This window comes from Lemur catta, chromosome 2, assembly GCF_020740605.2.
Source record: "Lemur catta isolate mLemCat1 chromosome 2, mLemCat1.pri, whole genome shotgun sequence".
Taxonomy (NCBI): domain Eukaryota; kingdom Metazoa; phylum Chordata; class Mammalia; order Primates; family Lemuridae; genus Lemur; species Lemur catta.
Window position 1 is genome coordinate 988,715 of NC_059129.1, and position 21,894 is coordinate 1,010,608.

At 68.8% G+C, this 21,894-nt stretch overlaps 3 protein-coding genes across 3 annotated transcripts in view; 1 reads left to right on the forward strand and 2 right to left on the reverse strand.

Moving 5' to 3' along the window:
• Window positions 1-8,348, forward strand: part of CACNA1H (calcium voltage-gated channel subunit alpha1 H) — a 49,808-nt gene extending 41,460 nt beyond the window's left edge. The window contains 21 exon segments of the mRNA XM_045541056.1: window positions 80-180; window positions 358-481; window positions 567-635; window positions 707-891; window positions 997-1,123; window positions 1,212-1,337; window positions 1,433-1,522; window positions 1,638-1,830; window positions 2,089-2,106; window positions 2,994-3,145; window positions 3,567-3,676; window positions 3,827-3,960; window positions 4,220-4,290; window positions 5,135-5,213; window positions 5,792-5,913; window positions 6,005-6,434; window positions 6,541-6,701; window positions 7,262-7,813; window positions 7,815-8,144; window positions 8,146-8,224; window positions 8,227-8,348. Coding sequence (XP_045397012.1) covers window positions 80-180; window positions 358-481; window positions 567-635; window positions 707-891; window positions 997-1,123; window positions 1,212-1,337; window positions 1,433-1,522; window positions 1,638-1,830; window positions 2,089-2,106; window positions 2,994-3,145; window positions 3,567-3,676; window positions 3,827-3,960; window positions 4,220-4,290; window positions 5,135-5,213; window positions 5,792-5,913; window positions 6,005-6,434; window positions 6,541-6,701; window positions 7,262-7,813; window positions 7,815-8,144; window positions 8,146-8,224; window positions 8,227-8,258 — 3,285 coding nt within the window. The 3' untranslated portion in view covers window positions 8,259-8,348.
• A 586-nt stretch (window positions 8,349-8,934) lies between these two features.
• TPSG1 (tryptase gamma 1) lies at window positions 8,935-12,819 on the reverse strand. The gene is given in 8 exon segments (XM_045541057.1): window positions 8,935-9,246; window positions 9,330-9,396; window positions 9,398-9,455; window positions 9,568-9,833; window positions 10,338-10,356; window positions 10,359-10,496; window positions 12,182-12,208; window positions 12,774-12,819. Coding segments are annotated over 8 exon segments (918 nt in total). The 3' UTR covers window positions 8,935-8,949.
• Window positions 12,820-15,320: 2,501 nt separating this feature from the next.
• Window positions 15,321-17,799, reverse strand: LOC123631437 (tryptase beta-2-like). Its single transcript, XM_045541058.1, has 6 exons — window positions 17,791-17,799; window positions 17,606-17,666; window positions 17,312-17,483; window positions 16,940-17,205; window positions 15,842-16,005; window positions 15,321-15,768 (listed from the first exon to the last, which is right to left on the reverse strand). Exons 2-6 carry the CDS (start codon window positions 17,664-17,666, stop codon window positions 15,604-15,606), a joined length of 828 nt encoding a protein of 275 aa, XP_045397014.1. The 5' UTR covers window positions 17,791-17,799; the 3' UTR covers window positions 15,321-15,603.
• Between the last annotated feature and the right edge of the window lie 4,095 nt (window positions 17,800-21,894).

The following is a 21,894-nucleotide window of genomic DNA, read 5'->3' on the forward strand; positions in this document are numbered from 1 at the left end:
CAGGCGCACGGTGGGACAGACCCGCCCGTGAAGCCGCAGGAGGGGCCGCAGCGGTTTCTGAGCGGCCCCTTCTCCGCAGAGCTGCTGCTTCCGCCTGCACAAGGTGCTGGAGCCACACAAGCCCCAGTGGTGCCGCAGCCGCGAGTCCTGGGCCTTGTACCTCTTCTCCCCGCAGAACCGGTGAGGCAGCGGGAGGGGCTGTGTGGGCCTGACGCCCAGGCCACGCCCGTGCCCCTGGGTCCCCGGGCGGCAGGGCAGGCACTGGGTGGGCGCCGGGCAGGGCCCTTCTGTCCGACCACGGGCTGGGGCAGGGGCGTGGCCTGGCCACCCGCCCACCTCACCTGGGCCGCCGGGCAGGCTCCGCCTCTGCTGCCAGCGGACTGTGGCGCACAAGATGTTCGACCACGTGGTGCTCGTCTTCATCTTCCTCAACTGCATCACCATCGCCCTGGAGAGGCCCGACATCGACCCTGGCAGCACCGTGAGTCCCGCCCCGGGGTCCCGCGCCCGCCCAGGGCCCCAGGCGTGGGTGGCATGGACGCAGCCTGGCCGTCCTGTCCCCGCAGGAACGGGCCTTCCTCAGCGTGTCCAACTACGTCTTCACAGCCATCTTCGTGGCCGAGATGATGGTGAAGGTACCGGGCGTCGGGGAGGGCGGGGGCCGCCTGCCGCGCGGGTGCCCGTCCCCAACGCCCGGCCTCCCCAGGTGGTGGCGCAGGGCCTGGCGGCGGGCGAGCGGGCCTACCTGCAGAGCAGCTGGAACGTGCTGGACGGGCTCCTGGTGCTCGTGTCCCTGGTGGACATCGTCGTGGCCGTGGCCTCGGCGGGCGGCGCCAAGATCCTGGGCGTGCTGCGCGTGCTGCGCCTGCTGCGGACCCTGCGGCCTCTGAGGTGGGTGGGGGCGCGGCCCGCCTCTCCCCGGCACCCGCGCTGCCCTGTCTGGGCCTGCGCGGCCACGCCCGCTGCCTGGGCCCAGTGCGTCCCCTCCCTGCGCAGGGTCATCAGCCGGGCGCCCGGCCTCAAGCTGGTGGTGGAGACTCTGATCTCGTCGCTGCGGCCCATCGGCAACATCGTGCTCATCTGCTGCGCCTTCTTCATCGTCTTCGGCATCCTGGGCGTGCAGGTGGGGCACGGGCGCAGGTGCGGCAGGTGCGGGGCCGGGGGCGGGGCCGTGGGCGCGGGGCCCCAGGGTGACGCCCCGCCCCCGTCAGCTCTTCAAGGGCAAGTTCTACTACTGTGAGGGCAGCGACACGCGCAACGTCACCACCAAGGCCGAGTGCCGGGCCGCCCACTACCGCTGGGTGCGGCGCAAGTACAACTTCGACAACCTGGGCCAGGTGCGCCGGGCGGCGGGCGGCCCTGGGGGAAGCGCGGGCCGGGGCCCCCACTGCCGGTGACCCCTGCCTCGCCCGTGACCCCTGCCTCGCCGCAGGCGCTGATGTCGCTGTTCGTGCTGTCGTCCAAGGACGGCTGGGTGAACATCATGTACGACGGGCTGGACGCCGTGGGCGTGGACCAGCAGGTGCGCACGCGGGCGGCCGGGAGCCCCGCGCAGACCCCTGTGTCCCGGGCCGAGGTGGGCGTGGGGCCTCCCCGGGGACCGCGCGGGCGGGGACCCACGGCGACCGTGTCCGCAGCCCGTGCAGAACCACAACCCCTGGATGCTGCTCTACTTCGTGTCCTTCCTGCTCATCGTCAGCTTCTTTGTGCTCAACATGTTCGTGGGCGTCGTGGTCGAGAACTTCCACAAGTGCCGGCAGCACCAGGAGGCCGAGGAGGCGCGGCGGCGCGAGGAGAAGCGGCTGCGGCGCCTGGAGCGGAGGCGCAGGAGTAAGGCCCTCCCGGCGGCGGGTCGGTCCCTGCGCGCCCTCCGGCCACGAGCCGAGGGTCAGAGGGCGTCGGAGCCCCTGCCCCCCCACCCCGCAAACAGCTGTGCTCGCGCCCGCCGGGCCTGCATGGGGGCCGCGCAGCCCGGGACGAGGGAGGCACCGCAGGTCCCCGCCCCAGCGCCGAGGGCAGGTTCACCCATGAGGGCCCCACTGAGCACCTGCCACCACGGTGGCTCAGACCGTGTCCTTGTCCTTCCAGGCACTTACCCCAGCCCAGGTACCGGCCCGCCCCGCATGCCTGAGCCCCGCTTCTGGGCAGCCCCGCGGGGGGCAGGGTGGCCGCGGGGGGTGCTGCCTGTGCACGTGTGTGTCGCTTCTCTGCTGCGCTGCAGGGCACGAGGGTGACAAGGGGCCACCCCACGCCCTGCGGCTCGTGGCTGCCGGGGTCCTCCGCGCCCGCCGGCCCTTCTGGGCTGGCTGGGCTTTCCAGAGACTGCATGGCGCCAGGGGGCATGGGGCTTGGGCGGGGCCGGGTCCCCGGTGCAGGCAGCTCAGCCCTCGCCCTGGGGAGCCCCCGTGCGTGCGGGGAGCAGGGGTGCCGCAGGGACGGCTCTCAGTGCTGACGGGCCTGCAGGGGTGCACAGGGAGGGGCCCGGGGAGCTCCGTCTCGCTGCGGTGGGCACTGGCCCCAGGTGGGCCGGGCTCCACAGACCTCCGCACAGGCAGCCACCAGGGGCCTCTTGCAGGGCAGGGGGACCTTGGGGCTCGTGCTCCGGTCTCTGCCCCGGTGGGGCCTGTGGGGCCCAGACCTGGACGCGGGTGGGGAGAAGGTGACCCTGCCGGGCCCCTCATCCTGGATGTCCCAACCCCGACCCCGAGGCACAGGGGGAGCCCCAGGACGCAGCGGCTGCCCAGGGACCCAGGTGGGACGTGTCCCCTCCCTGGGCCGCCTGGAACGGCCACCGTGGAGCAGGAGGTTGGCCGGTGACGTGCCCTGAGGCTGCTGTCGGCCGGCCAGACCCAGGGAGCCCTCTCTTCCCTTAGAACGGCCCCTCCCCAGCCTCAAGCCCCCCGAGGCCGGGCTGGCACCACGTTCAGGTCTGACCTCCTGGGAGGAGCGTGGGGACCTCCCACACCCAGTGCTCACGGCCGTCCTCCCCGCAGAGGCCCAGCGCCGGCCGTACTACGCCGACTACGCGCCCACCCGCCGCTCCATCCACACGCTGTGCACCAGCCACTACCTGGACCTCTTCATCACCTTCATCATCTGCGTCAACGTCATCACCATGTCCATGGAGCACTATAACCAGCCCAAGGTGGGCGCCCGCCGGCTGGGCCAGCCGCTGCAGGGAGACGCAGCCGGCACAGCCGCAGGCTCGGTGCTCGCGGCTGGCGCTGGGGTCTGGGCAGGGCGGGCACCAGTGCTGGGGTTGCCGCAGGGGACCGAGGCGAGGACTGGGCAGCAGCTCGGGGCGGCGTCCTAGCCGTGAGTGTCTTCAGCTGGGCAGGGATGCCCGAGGGCGCCTTGCCGTGGGTTCAGTGAGCTGGGCACCTGCGCGGCCGCCCGAGGGCCCTGCTGGCGCTGGGGGAGGGGCTGCAGCCCACGGGCAGCTGCAGAGCCAACCTGGCACCTGCTGGGCGCAGGTGGCCGAAGGCACATGGCCACGTGGGAGGGGCGGGCGTGGCGTGTGTCCCCAGCCTCTCAGCCAGCCCCTGTCCCCTGTCCCCTGTCCCCAGTCGCTGGACGAGGCGCTCAAGTACTGCAACTACGTCTTCACCATCGTCTTCGTCTTCGAGGCAGTTCTGAAGCTCGTGGCGTTTGGGTTCCGCCGGTTCTTCAAGGACAGGTGTGGGTGGGGCCCAGGGGGGCAGGTGGGGGCCGCGGCCGTCACCCCTGGGGTCTGCGGAGGTGACGGTGTGAGGCGAGTGGGGGCGCTGGGGGCCGGGCCGCGTGTGCGAGGGGCGCTGAGCACCCCCCCCCCGGCGTGGCCGCACAGGTGGAACCAGCTGGACCTGGCCATCGTCCTGCTGTCCCTGGTGGGCATCGTGCTGGAGGAGATCGAGACCAGCGCCGCACTGCCCGTCAACCCCACCATCATCCGCATCATGCGCGTGCTGCGCATCGCCCGCGGTAGGTGCCGCGGCCGTCTGGGCTGCAGGGCGGGGCGTCTGCGGGGTGGGCTGGCGGGATGGGGGGCCGGGCCAGGCGTCTGCGGGGTGGGCTGGCGGGATGGGGGGCCGGGCCAGGCGTCTGCGGGGTGGGCTGGCAGAAGAGGGGTCGGCCTGGGCATCTGCGGGGTGGGCTGGCGGGATGGGGGGCCGGGCCAGGCGTCTGTGGGGTGGGCTGGCGGGAAGAGGGGTCGGCCCCGCTGACTCTCGGCTCCCGCCAGTGCTGAAGCTGCTCAAGATGGCCACGGGCATGCGGGCGCTGCTGGACACCGTGGTGCAAGCCCTGCCCCAGGTAGGTCGGCCGCCGCTGCAGCCAGCGTCACAGCACCCCCGAGAGGATGCGGCCGCGGGGCCTCACTCGTGTCACCCAGGCACGCACACGCGGTCTGGCCATGTGGTCACAGGGCAGCTGCCCTGTGCCCCGCTGTGTGTCACGGGCAACTTGGCGTACCTGGCGGCAGTGGACACAGTCACTTGCCCGCTGGGCCCTGTTCTCTGGGAGCCATGGTGACCCCCACCTGCCTGGGAGACGACGGGGGTCGTGGAGAGCTGGGGGCGGGGCAGGGGGCAGTGGGGCGGCCATAGGGGCTCAGCCGTGGGCAGAGGGCCACACGCCCCGTGTCCTCCCAGTGTCCTCCCAGCCCGTCCGCGGGGCCTTCCCAAGCGCTCCTGGGTCCTCCGTCTGGCGCTCAGTGTCCAGGGAGGGACAGGAGGGAGGGTTGGGGCCTGGCCACACACAGCTTGGTGCCGTCGTGGGCAGGGGAGCCAGGTCAGGGTGCCCGTGGGGAGGGTGTGTACGTGTCTGGCCAGGCCTGGAGGTGACCCCTGCCCAGGGAAGGCCGGAGCCGCCAGGGAGACCTTCCTGGCCTTGGGGAGCAGGAGAACCTGCCGGGCAGGGAGCGTGGGGGTCCCGGGGTGAAGAGTGGGCACAGCAAGGGGCCGGGCTGGGGGAGGGGCCCTGACCCCTGGTGGGGATAAGGAGCCCCAGGGCGCCCAGGAGGGACGTGGGCTTGAGAGCAGGGGTCCCAGCCCGTCTCTGGGGACTTGCTCCGCCCAGGGCCGGGAGTGCTGGGAGCGCCCGGTGCCCGAGGGGCTGCGGCCGCCCGCCTGACCTCCCTCTGCTTCTCTCCGTGTAGGTAGGGAACCTTGGCCTTCTTTTCATGCTCCTGTTTTTTATCTATGCTGCCCTGGGAGTGGAGCTGTTCGGGAGGCTTGGTGAGTGGGGCCGCACCACGCGCCCCCGGCAGACGCGGGGTCCGACCACGGGCCTCCGGCTGACCTCGCCCGGCCCTGCCCCCTCAGCCCTTTGCTGCGAGGGGCGGACGCCCCCAGCAGGCACCACACAAGCACCTGCGCAGGCTCAGGCTGCACGCAGCAGCTGTTCCCAGCTTGTAACACGCGTGTGTAGACATGCACACGCATACGTGCACACATACATGCACACTGACACTGATGCACACATACATGCGGAGACACGCACACGCCCCCCTGAACTCCACGTGATTTTGAGGAGACAGGTGCTGGCTGCGTGTCCCGTTGGGTTGTCCCTCCCTGGCTGTGGGGTCAGGCGGGGCCCCAGTGGCCCGGTCGGGCAGGCGCCATGGCGGTCATCCCAGCCCAGTGTGGGCCCACCGGGAGGGCTCCGCCCCGCCCCCGCCCCCGCAGGCACGGACAGCGGGCGCTTCTGGCTCCTTCCCAGGGCCCCCGCGGCCCCACCCTGTGTCCCTGGGCAGCGAGCGAAGCCGGGTGGGTGCAGCGCCCCTGCAGGCAGCTGACCAGGCGCCCCCCGGCAGAGTGCAGCGAGGACAACCCGTGCGAGGGCCTGAGCCGGCACGCCACCTTCTCCAACTTCGGCATGGCCTTCCTCACGCTGTTCCGCGTGTCCACCGGGGACAACTGGAACGGGATCATGAAGGTACCGTGGCTGCCGGTGGGGGCGGAGCCGCCTGGCCTGCGTCCCGCGGGGGGAGGGGACGGGCGTGACGTCCGGCGCTGCCCCGCCCCAGGACACGCTGCGCGAGTGCACCCGCGAGGACAGGCACTGCCTCAGCTACCTGCCGGCCCTGTCACCCGTCTACTTCGTCACCTTCGTGCTGGTGGCCCAGTTTGTGCTGGTCAACGTGGTGGTGGCCGTGCTCATGAAGCACCTGGAGGAGAGCAACAAGGAGGCGCGCGAGGACGCGGAGACGGACGCCGAGCTGGAGCTGGAGCTGGCGCAGGAGCCCCCGGCCAGGCCCGCCGCGGGCACGCCGCCCTCGCCCCGCGGGAGCCCGGACGCCCCGGGCCTGCTGGCCGTGCGCAAGGTGTCTGTGTGCAGGATGCTCTCGCTGCCCAACGACAGCTACATGTTCCGGCCCGTGGCGCCCGCCGCGGCCCGCCCCCCGCGCCCGCTGCAGGAGGTGGAGATGGAGACCCGTGTGGGCGGCACCCCCGCGGGTACAGCTCCCGTTGGGGCAGCGGGAGACCCGGGGCAGGAGGGGACGGGCCGGTGGGCGGCGGCAGGACAGGGTGGCCGCGCGGCTCAGGCGTCTCCCTGCCCCAGGCTCGGCTGTCGCTGCTCACTCGCCGCCCCCGGAGCCTTGCGCCTGCCTCCGGGTCCCGGTGGCCGAGTCCTCCCCGGCCAGGGCCAGCGTCACTCTCCGTGCACCGTCCCCTCGGGGCACGCCCCGCTCCCCAAGCCTCGGCCGGCTGCTCTGCAGACAGGTAGGAGCCACCCGCACCCTGCAGCGGAGGCAGGGGTGGGGCCCAGGGAGTGAGGGCTCCGTGTCCCTGGGGCTCCGGAGTTTTCTGTCTGCTGCCTGGCGCGTCTCAGGGCCTTGAGCCCAGGAGGGTACTGGCATAGCCCATCACGGCTATGAGTCCAAGGAGAAAACACCCCAAGTCCCCCCTCGGGCCCCCAGACCCCCGCAGCGGCCAGAGTGCCGGGTCCTGCCGTGCTGGGAGCTGCTGGGAGAATCCCACCCCAGGGCCCGAGCTGGGTCTGGGATGGAGAGGTGGCCTGGGCCCCAGCTCTGTGACCCTCAAGGCCTCCTGCAGTCCTGGCAGGCTCTGCCCACAGGGGCTCAGACCTCCCAGGCCCTCCCTCGGCCGCTGCCCGCTGAGTGGTGGGTGCAGACTTGTCCCCTGGGAGCCCCACAGGTAGGGGGTGAGACGGGGCCAGTGACACCCACAGCAGGAGCTGCCAGCCCACTGTGTCCCCAGGACCGGGTGGGAGGGGCTCTCCCTGGGGCCCCAGGCCTCACCTTGACCTCGTGCCCCTGCAGGAGGCTGTGCACACCGAGCCCCTGGAGGGGCACAGTGACAGCCTCGGGGACAGCGGCACCCTGGACTCCGAGGAGCCCGAGAAGACCCCAGTGAGGCAGGTGTCGCTGGGGAGCTCCTCGCGGCCCGCCAGCGTCCGCACCCGGAAGCACACCTTCGGACAGCACTGGGTCTCCAGCCGGCCGCCGGCGCCAGGCAGAGATGAGGCAGAGGCCGCCGACCCGGCGGACGAGGAGGTCAGCCACATCACCGGCGCTGCCCACGCCTGGCCGCCCCCGGCCGAGCCCCGTGGCCCCGGGGTGCCCGGTGGCGAGCGGGCCCCGTGCAGGCGCTGCAGTGTGGACGCCCAGGGCCCTCCGGACAGGCCGGGCCGCGCAGATGAGCAGAGGTGGCCCGTGGCGGAGCCAGACGGCGGGGAGCTCAGCCCGGAGCCCGGGGAGGGGAAGGCCCGGGGCCTGGAGGCCGAGCCGGCCCTGGGCACTCGCAGGAAGAAGAAGATGAGCCCCCCCTGCATCTCTGTGGACCCCCCTGCGGAGGACGAGGGCTCGGCCCGGCCCCCCCGCGGCAGAGGGCAGCACCACCCTGCGGCGCAGGACCCCCTCCTGCGAGGCTGCCCCCCACAGGGACACCCTGGAGCCCGTGGAGGGCCCGGGTGCCGGAGGGGACCCTGCAGCCAGGGGGGAGCGGTGGGGCCCAGCCCCCTGCTGGGCAGAGCATCTGACCGTCCCCAACTTTGCCTTCAAGCCACTGGACCTGGGGGGCCCTGGGGGAGACCCTTTCTTGGACAGTGGCCACAGCGTGACCCCAGAACCCAGAGCTTCCTCCCCAGGGGCCACGGCACCTCGGGGACCCCAGGAAACAGAGCCTCCCGTGCCCTCTGGTGACCCCCCCAGAGAAGAGGCGGGGGCTGTACCTCACTGTCCCCCAGGCCCCCCTCAAGAAGCCGGGGTCCCCCCCAGCCACTCCTGCCCGGGGAAGGGTGTGGATGAGCCCGTGTAGCTGGGCCTTGGCGCCACTCGGGGTTGGCTCTGGGCGCCGGGGTGCCCGGTTGGGCGAGAGGCGCCGGGAGGCTGCCGGCAGGGCAGAGGCGGACAGCCCCGCCAGCCGCCATCTCCCCACTCAGGTTTGGGGGTTTCGAGTTTCGCCCCGAGGCGGCGGGTCAGGAGTCCTGGGTGAGAGGCCGCGCCGAGGATGAGGACCAGAAACCCGCCACAAGGAGGAAGGCCCCGCGCCGTCCTCACGGCCCACGCGTCTTTCTAGGGAACACACGCCGGGGCCCCTGGCACCCTGGCCAGTAGCAGGCGTGGTCCCCAAGGCCACCACAGCAGTGTCACCTTCGCTCACGGTCTGAGAGCTTGTCCCTCCAACACGCCCCCTTCACTCTCCGTCCCCCACTGCCCTCCCACTCCCTGGACATTCCGGAAACATCCGTGACTGGGCAGCGGCCGTGTCACGGGGACCGCAGCCTGTGCAATAAGACGCCCCAGCCCCCGTGCGAGTGGACCTGTCCCTCTGTCCGTCCGGGCCTCGGCCGCAGGGTTCCCGCTGGTGCCCTCGGCCGTCTGTGGGGCAATGCCGGTTGGACGCCATGGGAACCCAGGCAGAAAACCCGAGGGAAGCGGAGGGAGGGAGTCACACAAAATAAACAGTTAACTTATTTAAGAAACTCCTTGGATCACTGCTGTCGGGGTCAAGGGTCAGGGGTCATGCGGGTGGCGACCCAGGCTGGGCGCAGCCAGCGCTTGGCCACCAGGGTGCAGCAGAGCAGCAGGAGGAGGAGTCCGGGGAGGAAGAAGCCGGCCAGTGGGGGCAGCGCGGGGCGGGCAGACCCTGAGCCCTCTGAGGCCGGGGTGTGGCTGCGGATCCAGCCCACGTAGGCAGAGACGCGGGTGTAGATGCCCGGCCGGGCAGGGCGGCCGCAGCTCACGACGCCAGCCTGCAGCCAGGAGCCGTCCACCTGGCAGACCAGGGGCCCCCCCGAGTTGTCCTGGGGGGCAGAGAAGGGGGGACCGGGACGCTAGGAGGTGGGCCCCCCCCAGGGCTCTGGGCTTCCCCTGGCACCGCGCCCACCTGGCAGGCGTCCCCGGGGCTCCAGGCGCACAGCATGTCGGGCTGGACCAGGCTGCCCTCTGGCGCAGTCCCAGCTGCAGGTGTCGCGTCCACCATGGAGCAGGCTGTAGGGGGCCGGCAGGGGCTCTGGGGTGGGGGACAGGCTTCAGGGGGGCTCGGGCACCAGCCCAGCACCGGCGCGGGGGGCCGTGTGTCCCCACCTCCCCACGGGGGCAGAGTGGTGGGAGGGGCTCCTCACTTCCCTCCCGTGTGTAGCCCCAGCCAGTCACCCAGCACCGTGTCCCGGGCCGGAAGTCAGCTGAGGCCTCTGGGAGGCACACGGGCAGCACCTGGCCGGAGAGGGTCACCGGGGCGCTCAGCTGCACCAGGGCGATGTCCCCACTGGCCGCCGGTGGCCCTGGGGGTCTGGGGTACAGGATGATCCGCCCCACGGTGGAGAAACTGGGGGACAGAGTGACCATGAGCTCTCCCAGGTGCACCTGGTAGTTGGATGAGTTCAGGGACCTGGCAGGGAAGATTGGAGGGTGCGGGGGGTCACCACCCTGCCAGTGGCCGGCTGCAGAGGCGTGAGGTCAGCGAGGAGCCTGCCCAGACCCCACCTCCGCCTAGACCTGAGGCCCAACCCTTCCCTCCTCGGCTGAAGGTCCAGAAGCAGCTGCTCCGGGTGCCAGGGCCAAAGCCAGGCATGGCCCCACCTTGGGGGTCCTGTCGGCCCCCAGCTGGAAGCCAGCGACACACCTCAGCCCCAGAGGGCCTGGCCAGGAGGGAGTTTTTGGGTTTCAGCTCCCTGGGAAGAGGTAGCAGCGGGAGGGAGGGGAGGGGAGAGCAGACAGCAGCAGCCGCACGCTGGGCAGTTCCAGCCAGCGTGGTGGGCAGCGTCCCCTCGGGACCCTGGGGTTACAGACTGTCTCCCTGTCTGCTGACGGGGGAAACTGAGGCCCCTAAGGCTCCAGCTCAGGAGTGAGTCAAAGGCCAAGCCAGTCTCCGTGCTGCCCCTGCCCCACTCACCCGGAGAAGCAGTGGGCGGCTGGGGGCTGAGCAGGGACCCTCCGCACACGTGCACCCTCTGCAGGCGGAGGCTGGCCTGCCAGGGCCATGCGCCCGCTGGGGCAGCGTGGCCCCCCACGATTCGGGCCCCCACGTCCGAAACCTGGGGCTGGCCACACCCTAAGCCAAAGCAGGAGGAGTTGACAGTAGGGGATCCCGAGAGGCCCCCTGCCCTTCCTCCAGGAAGCCTTCCCTGGACACTCCTCCCCACCACCTCAGCATTTTCCTCTTACCTCCTCGGCCCCCCATCTGCTGGCTGCCCCCAGAAGAAACAACACCCCAGCAGCCACACGCACAGCGGCACCCAGGTCTTGGTTTCTGAGCACCGTGCTCCCAGAATCGTGACAGGACGCCAGACATGGCTGGGGTGGGGGCGGGGCAGCTCGTCCTGCCAGGAAAGGGGGGCGTGCTGGGGAGGGGCTCGGGGAAGGACAGGCCCCAAAACAGGCCCCCAAAAGACCCAGGAAGCCGGGCAGTGCGGGGAGCGGCTGCCTCGTGGGCACAGGGTGTGCTGTCAGGCGACAGGCACATTTGGAACTAGATGAGTGGTGGCCACATGCCACTGTGGCTGTGCCATGCGCCACCCGTGGGACTCCTCACAGAGGATAATTCTATCATGTGTGGATTTCACCTCAACAAATTAACAATTAAGACACAGGACCCAGCTTGAAGGGCGCCAGTTGCCAAATCTGGGGTAACTAGAGCTTTGGGATCCTGCGGGTGACAGTGGAGCCGGCGCCAGGCCCCTGCGGGCAGGAGCAGTAGAGAGGATGGGGCGGAGCTGTCACGTGGGGAGGCGTGGCCCCAGAGGCCATGATGGGGACTGGCATGCGGGGAGGCGTGGCCCCAGATGCCGTGATGAGGACTGACACGTGGGGAGGCATGGCCCCAGAGGCTGTCACGAGGACTGACACGTGGGGAGGCGTGGCCCCAGAGGCCGTGAGGAGGACTGACACGTGGGGAGGCGTGGCCCCACAGGCCCTGACGGGGACTGACACGTGGGGAGGCGTGGCCCCACAGGCCGTGAGGAGGACTGACACGTGGGGAGGCGTGGCCCCAGAGGCCGTGAAGAGGACTGACACGTGGGGAGGCGTGGCCCCAGAGGCTGTGACGGGGACTGACACGTGGGGAGGCGTGGCCCCAGAGGCCCTGACGGGGACTGACACGTGGGGAGGCGTGGCCCCAGAGGCCCTGACGGGGACTGACACGTGGGGAGGTGTGGCCCCAGAGGCTGTCACGAGGACTGACACGTTGGGAGCGTGGCCCCAGAGGCAGTGAGGAGGACTGACACGCGGGGAGGCGTGGCCCCAGAGGCCATGAAGAGGACTGACACGCGGGGAGGCGTGGCCCCAGAGGCCGTGAGGAAGACTGAGACGCGAGGAGGCGTGGCCCCAGAGGCCGTGATGAGGACTGACACGCGGGGAGGCGTGGCCCCAGAGGCTGTCACGAGGACTGACACGTGGGGAGGCGTGGCCCCAGAGGCCGTGAGGACTGACACGCGGGGAGGCGTGGCCCCAGAGGCCGCCAGGGGACCGTGGGTGGTGAGACTCCAGGGGGAGGTTTGGGGCAAAGCAGGTGGTTTGCAGGGTCTCAAAGTGTCTCCGTACAAGGCAGGACTGCGGGGACAGCACAGCCAGGAGGGCCCTGGCCACAGCCCCTCGGCCGTGGGGCCTGAGTGGGAACCACCATGAGGAGCTGCGTGGCCTTCCTGGACCCTGTGATGTGACCCCTGGGGAGGACGCAGTGTCACCTCTGGGGCCTCCTGCCAGGCCTCCCCTGCCCCTCCCCACGCCTGTGAGACACACCTGGCTGCAGAGCTCCGCGGGAGACGCCTGCGGGAAGGAGACAGGGCAGGCCCAGGATGAGGGGTTGGGAGGCTACCTGGGGGAGGGGTGTCCACGCCCACCAGGCCTCAGGGTGACCCTGGGTGGATCCCCTGTCCTAAGCAGGTGGGGCTGGGCCGGTGGCAGGGTGGGACCCGCCAGGGGCCATAAATGGCAGCTGGGAGGCGCTGAGCACTGCCTCGGGCCTCCTCCCCCCTCACCTGGGATCCAGGGGCTGGGGCTGCCCCACCTCCACCCCCACCCGCACCTGCCACCAGCGTCTGCCCCAGGCACCGATGGCCGGCCACCCAGCACCCTGCGCAGGCTGTGCGGAGAAAACACAGGCCCCGCGACGTGGGGCCTGGACACCCGTCCCTCTGTCTGCCCAGCGCCAGCTTCACCCCTGCTCCCGCCGGCGCCCAAGCTCCCTGGGCCCAGGCCGGGAGGCTCCCAGCCCAGGGTTGATGGGAGATGCCGGAAATGCGTAAACACTCAGGCTCCGGGAGGAGGCCCAGCCCGGGCCAGAGCAGACGCTCCCCGCGACACGCACCCCCACGCCCGGCCGCTCACCCACCCAGCACCGCCAGGAGCAGCAGGAGGCCACAGGGTCGCAGGGCCATGGTGTCAGCCCAAGCAGGGCGGAGGAGGAGGGTCCCCCTGAGCCTCGGACCCGCGGGCGTGGGCTGCGACGGGGATGACCGCACACCTGCTGTGGGGCTGGGAAGGTAGGACCAGGAGGAGGACAGGGCACCACAGGCAGGCCCCGCCTGTTTCTGCTGCACACCCACAGGGAAGGATTGTCACCTCTGTTTGTCCGCATGTGGACACTGCAGCCCGGCCATTGAGCCCACCCAGGGGCTCCTGCTGAGACCACAGCATGGACAGGACACAATCCCGGTGTTCTGGCTGCAAACCCAGCATTTTTTTCTTCCCAGGGTAGGGTGGGGGTGAGTGCCGCCCCCTCCAGGAAGCCCTCCCTGGTTCCTGAGGGACACGCTGGCCCCTCTCCTTCAACCTCTACAAGCCCAGTCTCGGGGTTCCCAGGCCAAGGCCCAGACAGCCCTGTGGAGACAGTTCAGGCCCCCGTGACAACCCGCCCTCCGAGATGTCCCTGTCCCCACATCCGGCGGTGGGTCCCGAGGGACCCACCATGATCAGATGGGCACCGTCACACAGCTGCCAGTGGGCAGGCCCTTCCCAACCGTCCTCTATGCAGCCGGGGCCTGATAACCCAGCTGATTAGGGGCCCCGGGCAGCTGGGCCTTTCCTGCCCTCCCCAGCTCCAAGTCACAGGCCAGGGTTGGAGGGTCCCCCTGAGACCCTCGAGGTCAGGGACCCCCCCCTTAAATGTGGGGAAACTGAGGCACGAGGGGGGTGCCTGATCACCCACCAGGATGTGGCCTCGTGGGGCCCACACTTGGCTTCCTGCAGGCCAGCACCTGGCCGGTTGGCAGCCCAGGCTCAGAACTCCAGCTAGATGTTGACCTGGTGACCAATGAGGACAACATCAGCCCACTCTCCGTGGCAGGGCCCCTTCCTCCCGCAGGACGGCCGCACACCTGGGAGGGTGCAGCTGGTGGGAGTGGGGGTGGGACCTGCCCGGTCAGCCCTGCACAGGGGGAGCAGGGTCTGAGCCAGGAGTCCCTGCCAGGTCACCCCTACCTGGGCCCAGGAGCCTGGTGTCACCCAGTGCAGGGGACAGAGGGCAGGATCTTCATGGAATCAGGTGCCCTGAGTCCTGAGATCCAGGCCATCCCCAGGTGCCCACAGGAGGGGACTTCCAGGCCCTCACTTGTCCCAGCGCCGTGGGCCTGCAGCACTGGGGACCCCCACGGCACGGCTCCCTGCAGAGCACCTGACCACCCGCTGTGCGGAAAGGATCTCACTGCCAGCCTGCGCCATCCCAGCCCCCGCAGCATGGCGACAGCAGGGTAAGGTGAGGCTCAGGCGCCTGGCCCTGGTGGGGTCTCCCACAGCCCACTGGGCATGGGTCTTGGGTCTGCAGGTCCAGTCGGGGAGTGGGACGCTGCGGAGAGTCTGGCTGTGCAGGGGACTCAGGGTAGAGTGTGCTGGGCAGTGTCCCCAGCAACCGACGTCTCCGCCTGCCAACGCGAACACCCAGCTGTGCGAGGCAGCCAGTTTCCAGCAACTGCTAGAGACAAACTGGCAATCGATCGATTTAGTTAGAAATCGGAAAACGATGAAAAGAAACTTGAAACCCCAATGGCTGTGGACAAGGGAACAGCAGAGGAAATTCACAGACACGGGAAAAGCTGCGGCTCCCGGGGCTGAAACGACGCAGACCACGCAGGGACCCTGCTGGGTGCGGGAGATTGCAACTTGGACTATGTTAACATATTTTGCTTCTCTCCCAAGGCAGCAGATGATACGTGCATCACACTGTGTTGCGTGTGGCAGGTGTGCACATGTCATCTGTACCCCACGTTGCGCATCACTGCACAAGCACGTGCCCAGTGCTGGCCAGGGCTGAAGTCGGCAGACCGGGCAGATCGCTGGGAACCGTCTTTCTAGAAACAGCGTGGATTTGCCATGGTGTCCGCTGGGACTCTGCCCTAAGGGGGTCTTAGGGAAGCGGCTCCAGGAAGACAGCCGGCGGCCCCAGCACTGTTTACATGAGCAATGGCACGCACGGAACCCGGGTGATTTTCTAACGAAAGGCCATTGGTGTTGAGCGAAAACAGCAGGTCTCAGGGTGTGACCATCAGAGCAGTTACACCAATGACAAACCTAGGAGAAACAAAGCTGTGGCGCAGCAGGGGGTACAGGACAAGCCCAGAGCCCACGCTGGAGCACACAGTGCGGGGAAGGCGGGGGACTGCGGGGCGCGGTGGCCCTGCTGTCTCTGGCCCGGGCACAGGGTGCCTGGTGTCCTGTAATCGAGTGTTCATGGTCCCTCCCTGGTGCTCTACCCGACCCGAGTGCAGGATGCCTGTGAGGGAGGGGTCGGCCCTGGGTTCCAGGAGGCCCCGTCCCACAGTGACACGCTGGGGCTTGGGGACCGGGGACCCTGTAGCTCCGGCAGCTGCGCCCGGCCGTGCCCTGGAGCCCCTTCCCCAGCAACACCCCCACCAGCAACACAGTGACAGCCGTGCCTGCTTCTCACGCACTTTAATGAGACACAATGTGTGGGACAATTAGCGTGTGGGTGGGGGAGGGACGGAGGGGCCAGAGGGGAAGGGGCTCCAGATGGGGGAGGGAGGTTAGCATGGGGGAGGGGCTCGGGTGGGACAGGGGAGGAGGCTCCGGACAGGTGACAGGGCTCAGGACCAGAGGACGGGAAGCTGTGCTGGGGGTGGACCCCACCTGGGTAGGAAGCAGCAATGTTGGGGACAGGAGGGTGCTGGCTTTTCCAGTGACCTGGCTGGCAGCCCTGGGGACCTGGCTCAGGGCTCCATGGGGACGTAGCGGTGGATCCAGTCCAAGTAGTAGGTGACGCGGGTGTAAATGCCGGGCCGGTTGGGCTGAGTGCAGCCATCGCCCCAGCTGACCACGCCCGCCTGCACCCAGGTGCCGTTCACCCAGCAGGCCAGGGGCCCTCCGGAGTCGCCCTGCGGAGGGCAAGAGTCAGTGCTCGCTGGCCAGGCCCGGGAGGGTGGGGTGTGGGGGACGCGCGGGGCCCACCTGGCAGAAGTTGCCATATTCGTTCCCGGCACACAACATGTCGTCCTGGACAATGCGAATGTTGTCTGCTGTGTAGATGCCAGTGTGGTACTGGGCGTCACAGATGTGGTTTGGCACTATGGGGACTTCCACCTCCTTCAGGGTATACGGCGGTGGCAGGGGCACTGTGGGTGGGAGGAGAAGGTGGCACAGGCTGCACCTGGGCCATGCCACCTGATGGCCTGGGCTAACCCTGTCACCTGAAGGGACAGGGGTGACAGCAGTGCTTCCGAAGTGCCTCCTGGAGCTGCTCCTGCATTCAGGGCCTGCCGGCCCTGCACGCTGGGTGGTGGGCGCTCTGCACCGGACCCCCACGTCCTTTCAGCCCCACGTGGGGAAGGGGCTCCGGGTGCTGAGGGGCAGGGCTCGTGCTCACTGTCTTCTCCCAGCTCCTCTGACTTTGGTCTGGGAGTCGGGCCAGGGCCCAAGATTGGCCCCAGCCTGCTGCCTGGCCCTGCCCTGGCCCCGTGGCTCAGTTTCCCCTCTGTGCATGGGGAAGGGGGACAGGATGCTGTGACTCTGCTTGGTGAGTGTCCCCGAAGCTTTGCTGTGACTTGTGGATAAAATGGGGAAACGACCTTCTAGAACCGAAGCTCTGCCCCCCAGAGGGGTCAGACTGAGCTTTGTCCAACCCCCCCCTCACGCCCTCCTGCCAAGACCCAATTCCTGGAGTGTCTGCCCGCGTCCCCGGGCACAGGGGTGCGGTGTGGGCTGCTCCGCCCTGCCCCGGGCGGTTCTCCTTCCCTCCTCACAGGCAGACACTGCACAGGCGAGTTCTCACCTTCCTCGCGTCCCACTCGTGCAATGGGAACCTGCCAGGAGCCCCTTCAGGCAGGCGCGACAGGCGGAGAGCTGCCAGTGACTTGCTCAAGGCCCCCAGGTGTGGCCTCAGCCTGTTGGACTTGCAGGCCCTGCTCCCGCACACGCTGCCTCCTGCCACCACGCCCCCTTCCCAGGGTCTCCAAATTCCCACCCCTGGGCCGGCCTGGTGGGCCCCTGTCCCCCAGAGGGAGGTCCCTGCCCCACCTGACCCAGCGTCCAGCCATCCCTGACACGTACCACCATATGCCACGGCACCCCAGCCTGTCACCCAGCACCGCGACCCTGGGGGGAAGGTCTCCGAGGCCTGGGGCAGGGTGATCGTGTGGACCTGGTGGGACATGTTCACGGGGACCTCCAGCTCCAGCAGGGCGATGTCCGCCCCGTCCCAGACGGTGAAGTAGTTGGGGTGGGGGATGATCCTGCTGACGGGCAGCAGTCTGTCGCGGTAATAGAGGTGCTGCTCATGCAGCTGCACCCTGATGTCTGCCAGGTTCCGGAATTTTCTGGGGGAGGAGACGACTCCTCAGGGGGCCTGAGCAGCCCCAGGAGCACCCGGGAGTCGGGTGGGCCCCGGGCCGTCCCCACCCGCCAGGCCCCGAGGAGACTCACGGTCCCACGCAGTGCGCCGCCGTCAGCACCCACTGGGGGTGGATGAGGGAGCCCCCGCAGAAGTGCTGCCAGTACTGGCCGGGGGATCTCAGGCTCACCTGCCAGAGCCAGCTCCTCCGATGTGCCTCATAGCCCCCCACGATCCCTGCTCGCTCCAGGGCCCGGCCTGGGGCTGGGGAAGGGACAAAGTCAGCCTGTGCCAGGCACCCCGGCCCCCTCTGGACCCACCCGTGCCCCGGCCTGTGGGGTGTGGGGTGAGGGGCAGGGACAGGGCGGGACGTGCTCAGGACTCACCAGGGGCCGCGTGGACCAGGCTCCCCAGGACGGGCAGCGCCAACACCAGCAGGCTCAGCATCTGGAAGGGGCAGGGAGGGGGCGTCAGCGGGGCTGGGCCGGGGTCTGCAGGGTGTGGGGTGCAGGAGGGAGCCGGGGTCCACGGGGATCGGGGCTGTCGGGGGTATGGAGGGTGGGGTCCTCACCCTGGCCTGTCCCTGTCCCTCTCTACCCAGCGGGCTCTCCCCTCCCCTTTTATCCTTCCAGACCCAGATGGGGTCGGGGGCTCCCCCCTCCTGTGCACACGTGGAGGAAGTGGGTGACTCAGACCCAGGGCCCAAGTCTGCTTGGCCAGGAAGGGACCCTGCTGTCCCCACAGCCCACGTCAGACCCAGCTGCTCGGAGGACTCCAGCGGCCACCATCTCTGCTGCCATCTGTGCGGCCCCCTTGTTATCTGGGGTCTGGGCTGCACCAGCAGAGGGAGGAGCAGAGGACTGAGGCGGCCACAGCGCAAGAGGCCAGCGCCTGCCCCCTTGGGCGCCCCTGGTCCCACCACCCCTGGGCCCCGTCCCCCGCCCAGGGCAGACTCTGCCGCCTCCTGACTCTCGCTAGGACTGCTGGTCACCGGGGGCCCCAGCCGTCTCCTCACCCTCTGAACTCTTGGGGTCCCCCGGTACCCCACACAGTGCCCGGGGGGCCCTGGCCCACCCCCACCCTGCCTGGGGACGCGCTGGCTCTCCTGCACAGCCAGGGCCCATTACGGGGACTCCTCCCGGGCAGCAGCCCCCGGGGGCGGGGCAGGGGGTGTCCAGGCCCCTCTTGGTCAGCGACCCTGGTCCCCATTCGTTCTCCCAACAAACTCCCAGGAGGCCTCCAAGTGCCCCGTCCTGGTTCTAGGAACAAGGTGGGACCCTCAGGAGCCCAGGTGGTGAGGGGCTGGGACAGGGACATAGGGACAAGGGCGCCAGGGCCAGGGAGCCTATAGGGGCCTCCCCTGCACGCCCCACCCAGTCAGGGGCTCTGGGACCAGGTCCTCCAAGAAGTGTTCCTATTGGCTCAGGCCTGGCAGGCGGTCCAATCAGCAGAGCATGCCCTAGCTATGATTGGCTAACGCTGGACCAATCCGGACCGGCCCTGAGGACCCCTCCGGCCCCTCCCCTGCAGGGCCCAGGGCCAGGCCAGGAGGTCAGGGACCCCTGGGGTCCTGCCCAGAGCACCGCTCAGGGCAGGTGTCCTCAGGCTGTAGATGCAACATCCCAACTCGTGTCATCGCCAGCAAAACCCACAGTTCGCTGAGGACATGCCAGTGACCGTGTGCGCACGAACGGGTTCAATCCAGTTCCTCCCGAAAACGCACAACAAACCGGGCCGTCGCGGGGGCTCCGGTGTTCAGAGCTTCCTGGGACTTGGTCCCCACGTTGCGGGGCTGTGTGTCCCGTGGGCTTGGGAGCGGCGCCGTCGGCAGGCGGCGTCCACCAAGGGCCCCGAGACAGTGTCCGCCTCGACCTCACTGCGGATCCTGGCGCTCTGGAGACGGCGGAGTGAATGAATTCCCGCGGGGTGTTCCCAGCACCCGGGGCCCCCAGGCCCCAGCAGGGAGGACCCGTCCTGTCTGAGGCCCTTGTGCTTGTCCAGCCCTGGACGCACGAGCAGGGAGCCCCGTGGTGGGTCCTGTCCTGCCAGGGGGTGGGGAGCCTAGGCGCCGGGGTCACTCCAGGGCCAGACACGGGAGTCCTGACTGCGTGGGCAGTGCGGCCCAGTGGCCTGGGGCAGGACCCTTGAAAGCCCCAGCACGGAGCCAGGGGACGCCCAGACGGCCTCAGCCTGCGTGGCTGCACGGTCTGGGGAGGAGTGTACCAGCGGCGGGGCAGAGGCCCGGGGCTCCGGGCGCTGAGAGCTGAGCTCGCCCTCGTGGATTCTGTGGCCAGGAGACTGTTGCGTGTTTGCCCTCGGAGACCTCAGGGTCAGTTAGGAGAGACAGGGTCACGTTGGGATGCAGCTGGCCTTGCGCCTTGGTTGGGGATGGTGTCATGGTCAGGCAGCATCTCCCCTGGCCCCATCTTCTCTGGGTCCCCCAGGGATGTCCCTCCCAGGGAGGGTAGCAGAGGGGTGGCCTCGGGGAAGAAGTCACATGATTTGGGGCAGGTGACTTCACCTTGTGGGTGTTTCTATACCTGGGACCCAGGGCCTTGGCCACAGGCCTCGGGGCAGGGCAGAGGGGCTCCCACTCCAGGGCTTTTGCCTTCCCTGGCCCTGGGTGCCCAGGAAATGGGTCCTGGCTTCGCCCCGGAGCAGTTAAGCACAATGGATGTTGGCTTTAATCAGGGAGGGTCAAGGCTGTCTGTCCTCGGGGTCAGGTGGAGCCAGGGGCTGGGGAGGGGCCAGGAAGAGGGTTGCCTGCCTCACAATGACAGGTCCAGGGTCCTCCAGAGGGGACGGTGCCCAGGTGGTCAGGCCACTGCAGGCAGTCCCAGCCCTGGGCCCTCTGGGGTTGTGGGCAAGAGGAGACCCCACAGGCCAGGAGGCCATCGCCAAGGCTGGGAGCTGCACCTCAGAAGGGTGCTGGGCTCGGCTCACTGTGCTGCCGCCACCATTTGAAATCTGTCATCACTTTTGCGCCAGGGACCCTGCATTTTCAGTTTGCACTGGGTCCCCCGGCAGTCTGCAGCTGACCCTGGGTGGAGCGTGGTGTTTCCTTCCACGCGGCTCCTGTAGTTGTTGCAGGCTTTGCAGAGAACCGTGGTGTGTTCATTTTCTTTCACTGCCGTCGAAATTACCCCCAACCCCACGGCGTGTCGTCCTCCCACTCCAGAGCTCAGAAGTCTGACCCGGTCTTGAGGGGGGACGCCGGGCGGGGTGTCGGCAGGGCTGGTTCCTCTTGGGCTCCGGGGAGAACCCTCCCGCTTTCTGAGGCCACCTGCAGGCCACTGCCACTTCCTCCCCTCCCGAGCCTGCCCTGCTGCTTCCGTTGCCTCTGTCCACAGCTGGGAAAGGTTCCCTGATTTTAGGAACTCCCGGGTACGTCGGGCTCACCTGGGTAATTCAGGCCACTCTCCACACCTCAGGGTCTGGCACCTTAATCACATCTGCAAAAGCCGTTTTGCGCTGTAAGCCCACGTCGTCACAGACCCGGGGATTAGGGTGCAGACCTCCCTCGGGGCCATCCTTCTGTCTCCCGTACGCATGATGGGGTGCAGGTGGGGGGATCCCCAGTGCTGAAGGTGAACCGAGCTGGGACAGGTGAGGGCCCTGAAGTCCCTTCCTGTGGGCACCTGGGGATGGCCTGGAGCTCAGGACTCAGGGCACCTGATTCCATGAAGATCCTGCCCTCTGTCCCCTGCACTGGGTGACACCAGGCTCCTGGGCCCAGGTAGGGGTGACCTGGGCAGGGACTCCTGGCTCAGACCCTGCTCCCCCTGTGCAGGGCTGACCGGGCAGGTCCCACCCCCACCCCCGCCAGCTGCACCCTCCCAGGTGTGCGGCTGTCCTGCGGGAGGAAGGGGCCCTGCCACGGAGGGTGGGCTGATGTCGTCCTCATTGGTCACCAGGTCAACATCTAGCTGGAGTTCTGAGCCTGGGCTGCCAACTGGCCAGGTGCTGGCCTGCAGGAGGCCAAGTGTGGGCCCCACGAGGCCACATCCTGGTGGGTGATCAGGCAAAACCTCCTTGTGCCTCAGTTTCCTCACATCTAAGAGGGGGTTCCTGACCTCGAGGGTCTCAGTGGGACCCTGCAACCCTGGCCTGTGACTTGGAGCTGGGGAGGGCAGGAAAGGCCCAGCTGCCCGGGGCCCCTAATCAGCTGGGTTATCAGGCCCTGGCTGCATAGAGGACGGTTGGGAAGTGGGCTGGTGGTGTGACAGTGTGACGGTGCCCCTCTGTCCTGTGGTGGGGAACCTCAGGACCTGCCGGCGGATGTGGGGACAGGGACATCTCAGAGGCAGGTTGTCATGGGGGCCTGAGCTGTCTCCACAGGGCTGTTTGGGACCCAGAGACCAGCCCGGTCTGGGCCTGAAACTGTACTTCTGTGCCCTTTCTTTCTTTTTAGAAAATACACTTCTTAGTTCAGAACAGGTTGGGGGTTACAGAAAAGTGGCAGCGACAGTATAGAGATGCTCCTGCGCCCGCAGCCAGCTTCCCCGTTGTCAGCACCGCACGTTGGAAGCGCTCGCTTGTTGCAGTCAGTGAGCCGGTTTGATGCATTATGTCGGCTGAAGTCCAGAGTTCATCCTGATTTCCTTACTCTTCCCTAATGTCCCCTTTCTGTCCCAGGAGCCCATCCAGAAGCCCACAAGACATTCAGTTGTCACAT

Bases quoted from the DNA above. Each gene is read 5' to 3' on its own strand.
- LOC123631437 (XM_045541058.1), bottom strand. From the start codon at position 17,666: ATGCTGAGCCTGCTGGTGTTGGCGCTGCCCGTCCTGGGGAGCCTGGTC. The intron at 17,484-17,605 runs GTGAGTCCTGAG...TCCCTTCCCCAG, and splicing joins CCTGGTCCACGCGGCCCCTG to CCCCAGGCCGGGCCCTGGAG. The intron at 17,206-17,311 runs GTGAGTCTCCTC...CTCCTCCCCCAG, and splicing joins GCGGCGCACTGCGTGGGACC to AAAATTCCGGAACCTGGCAG.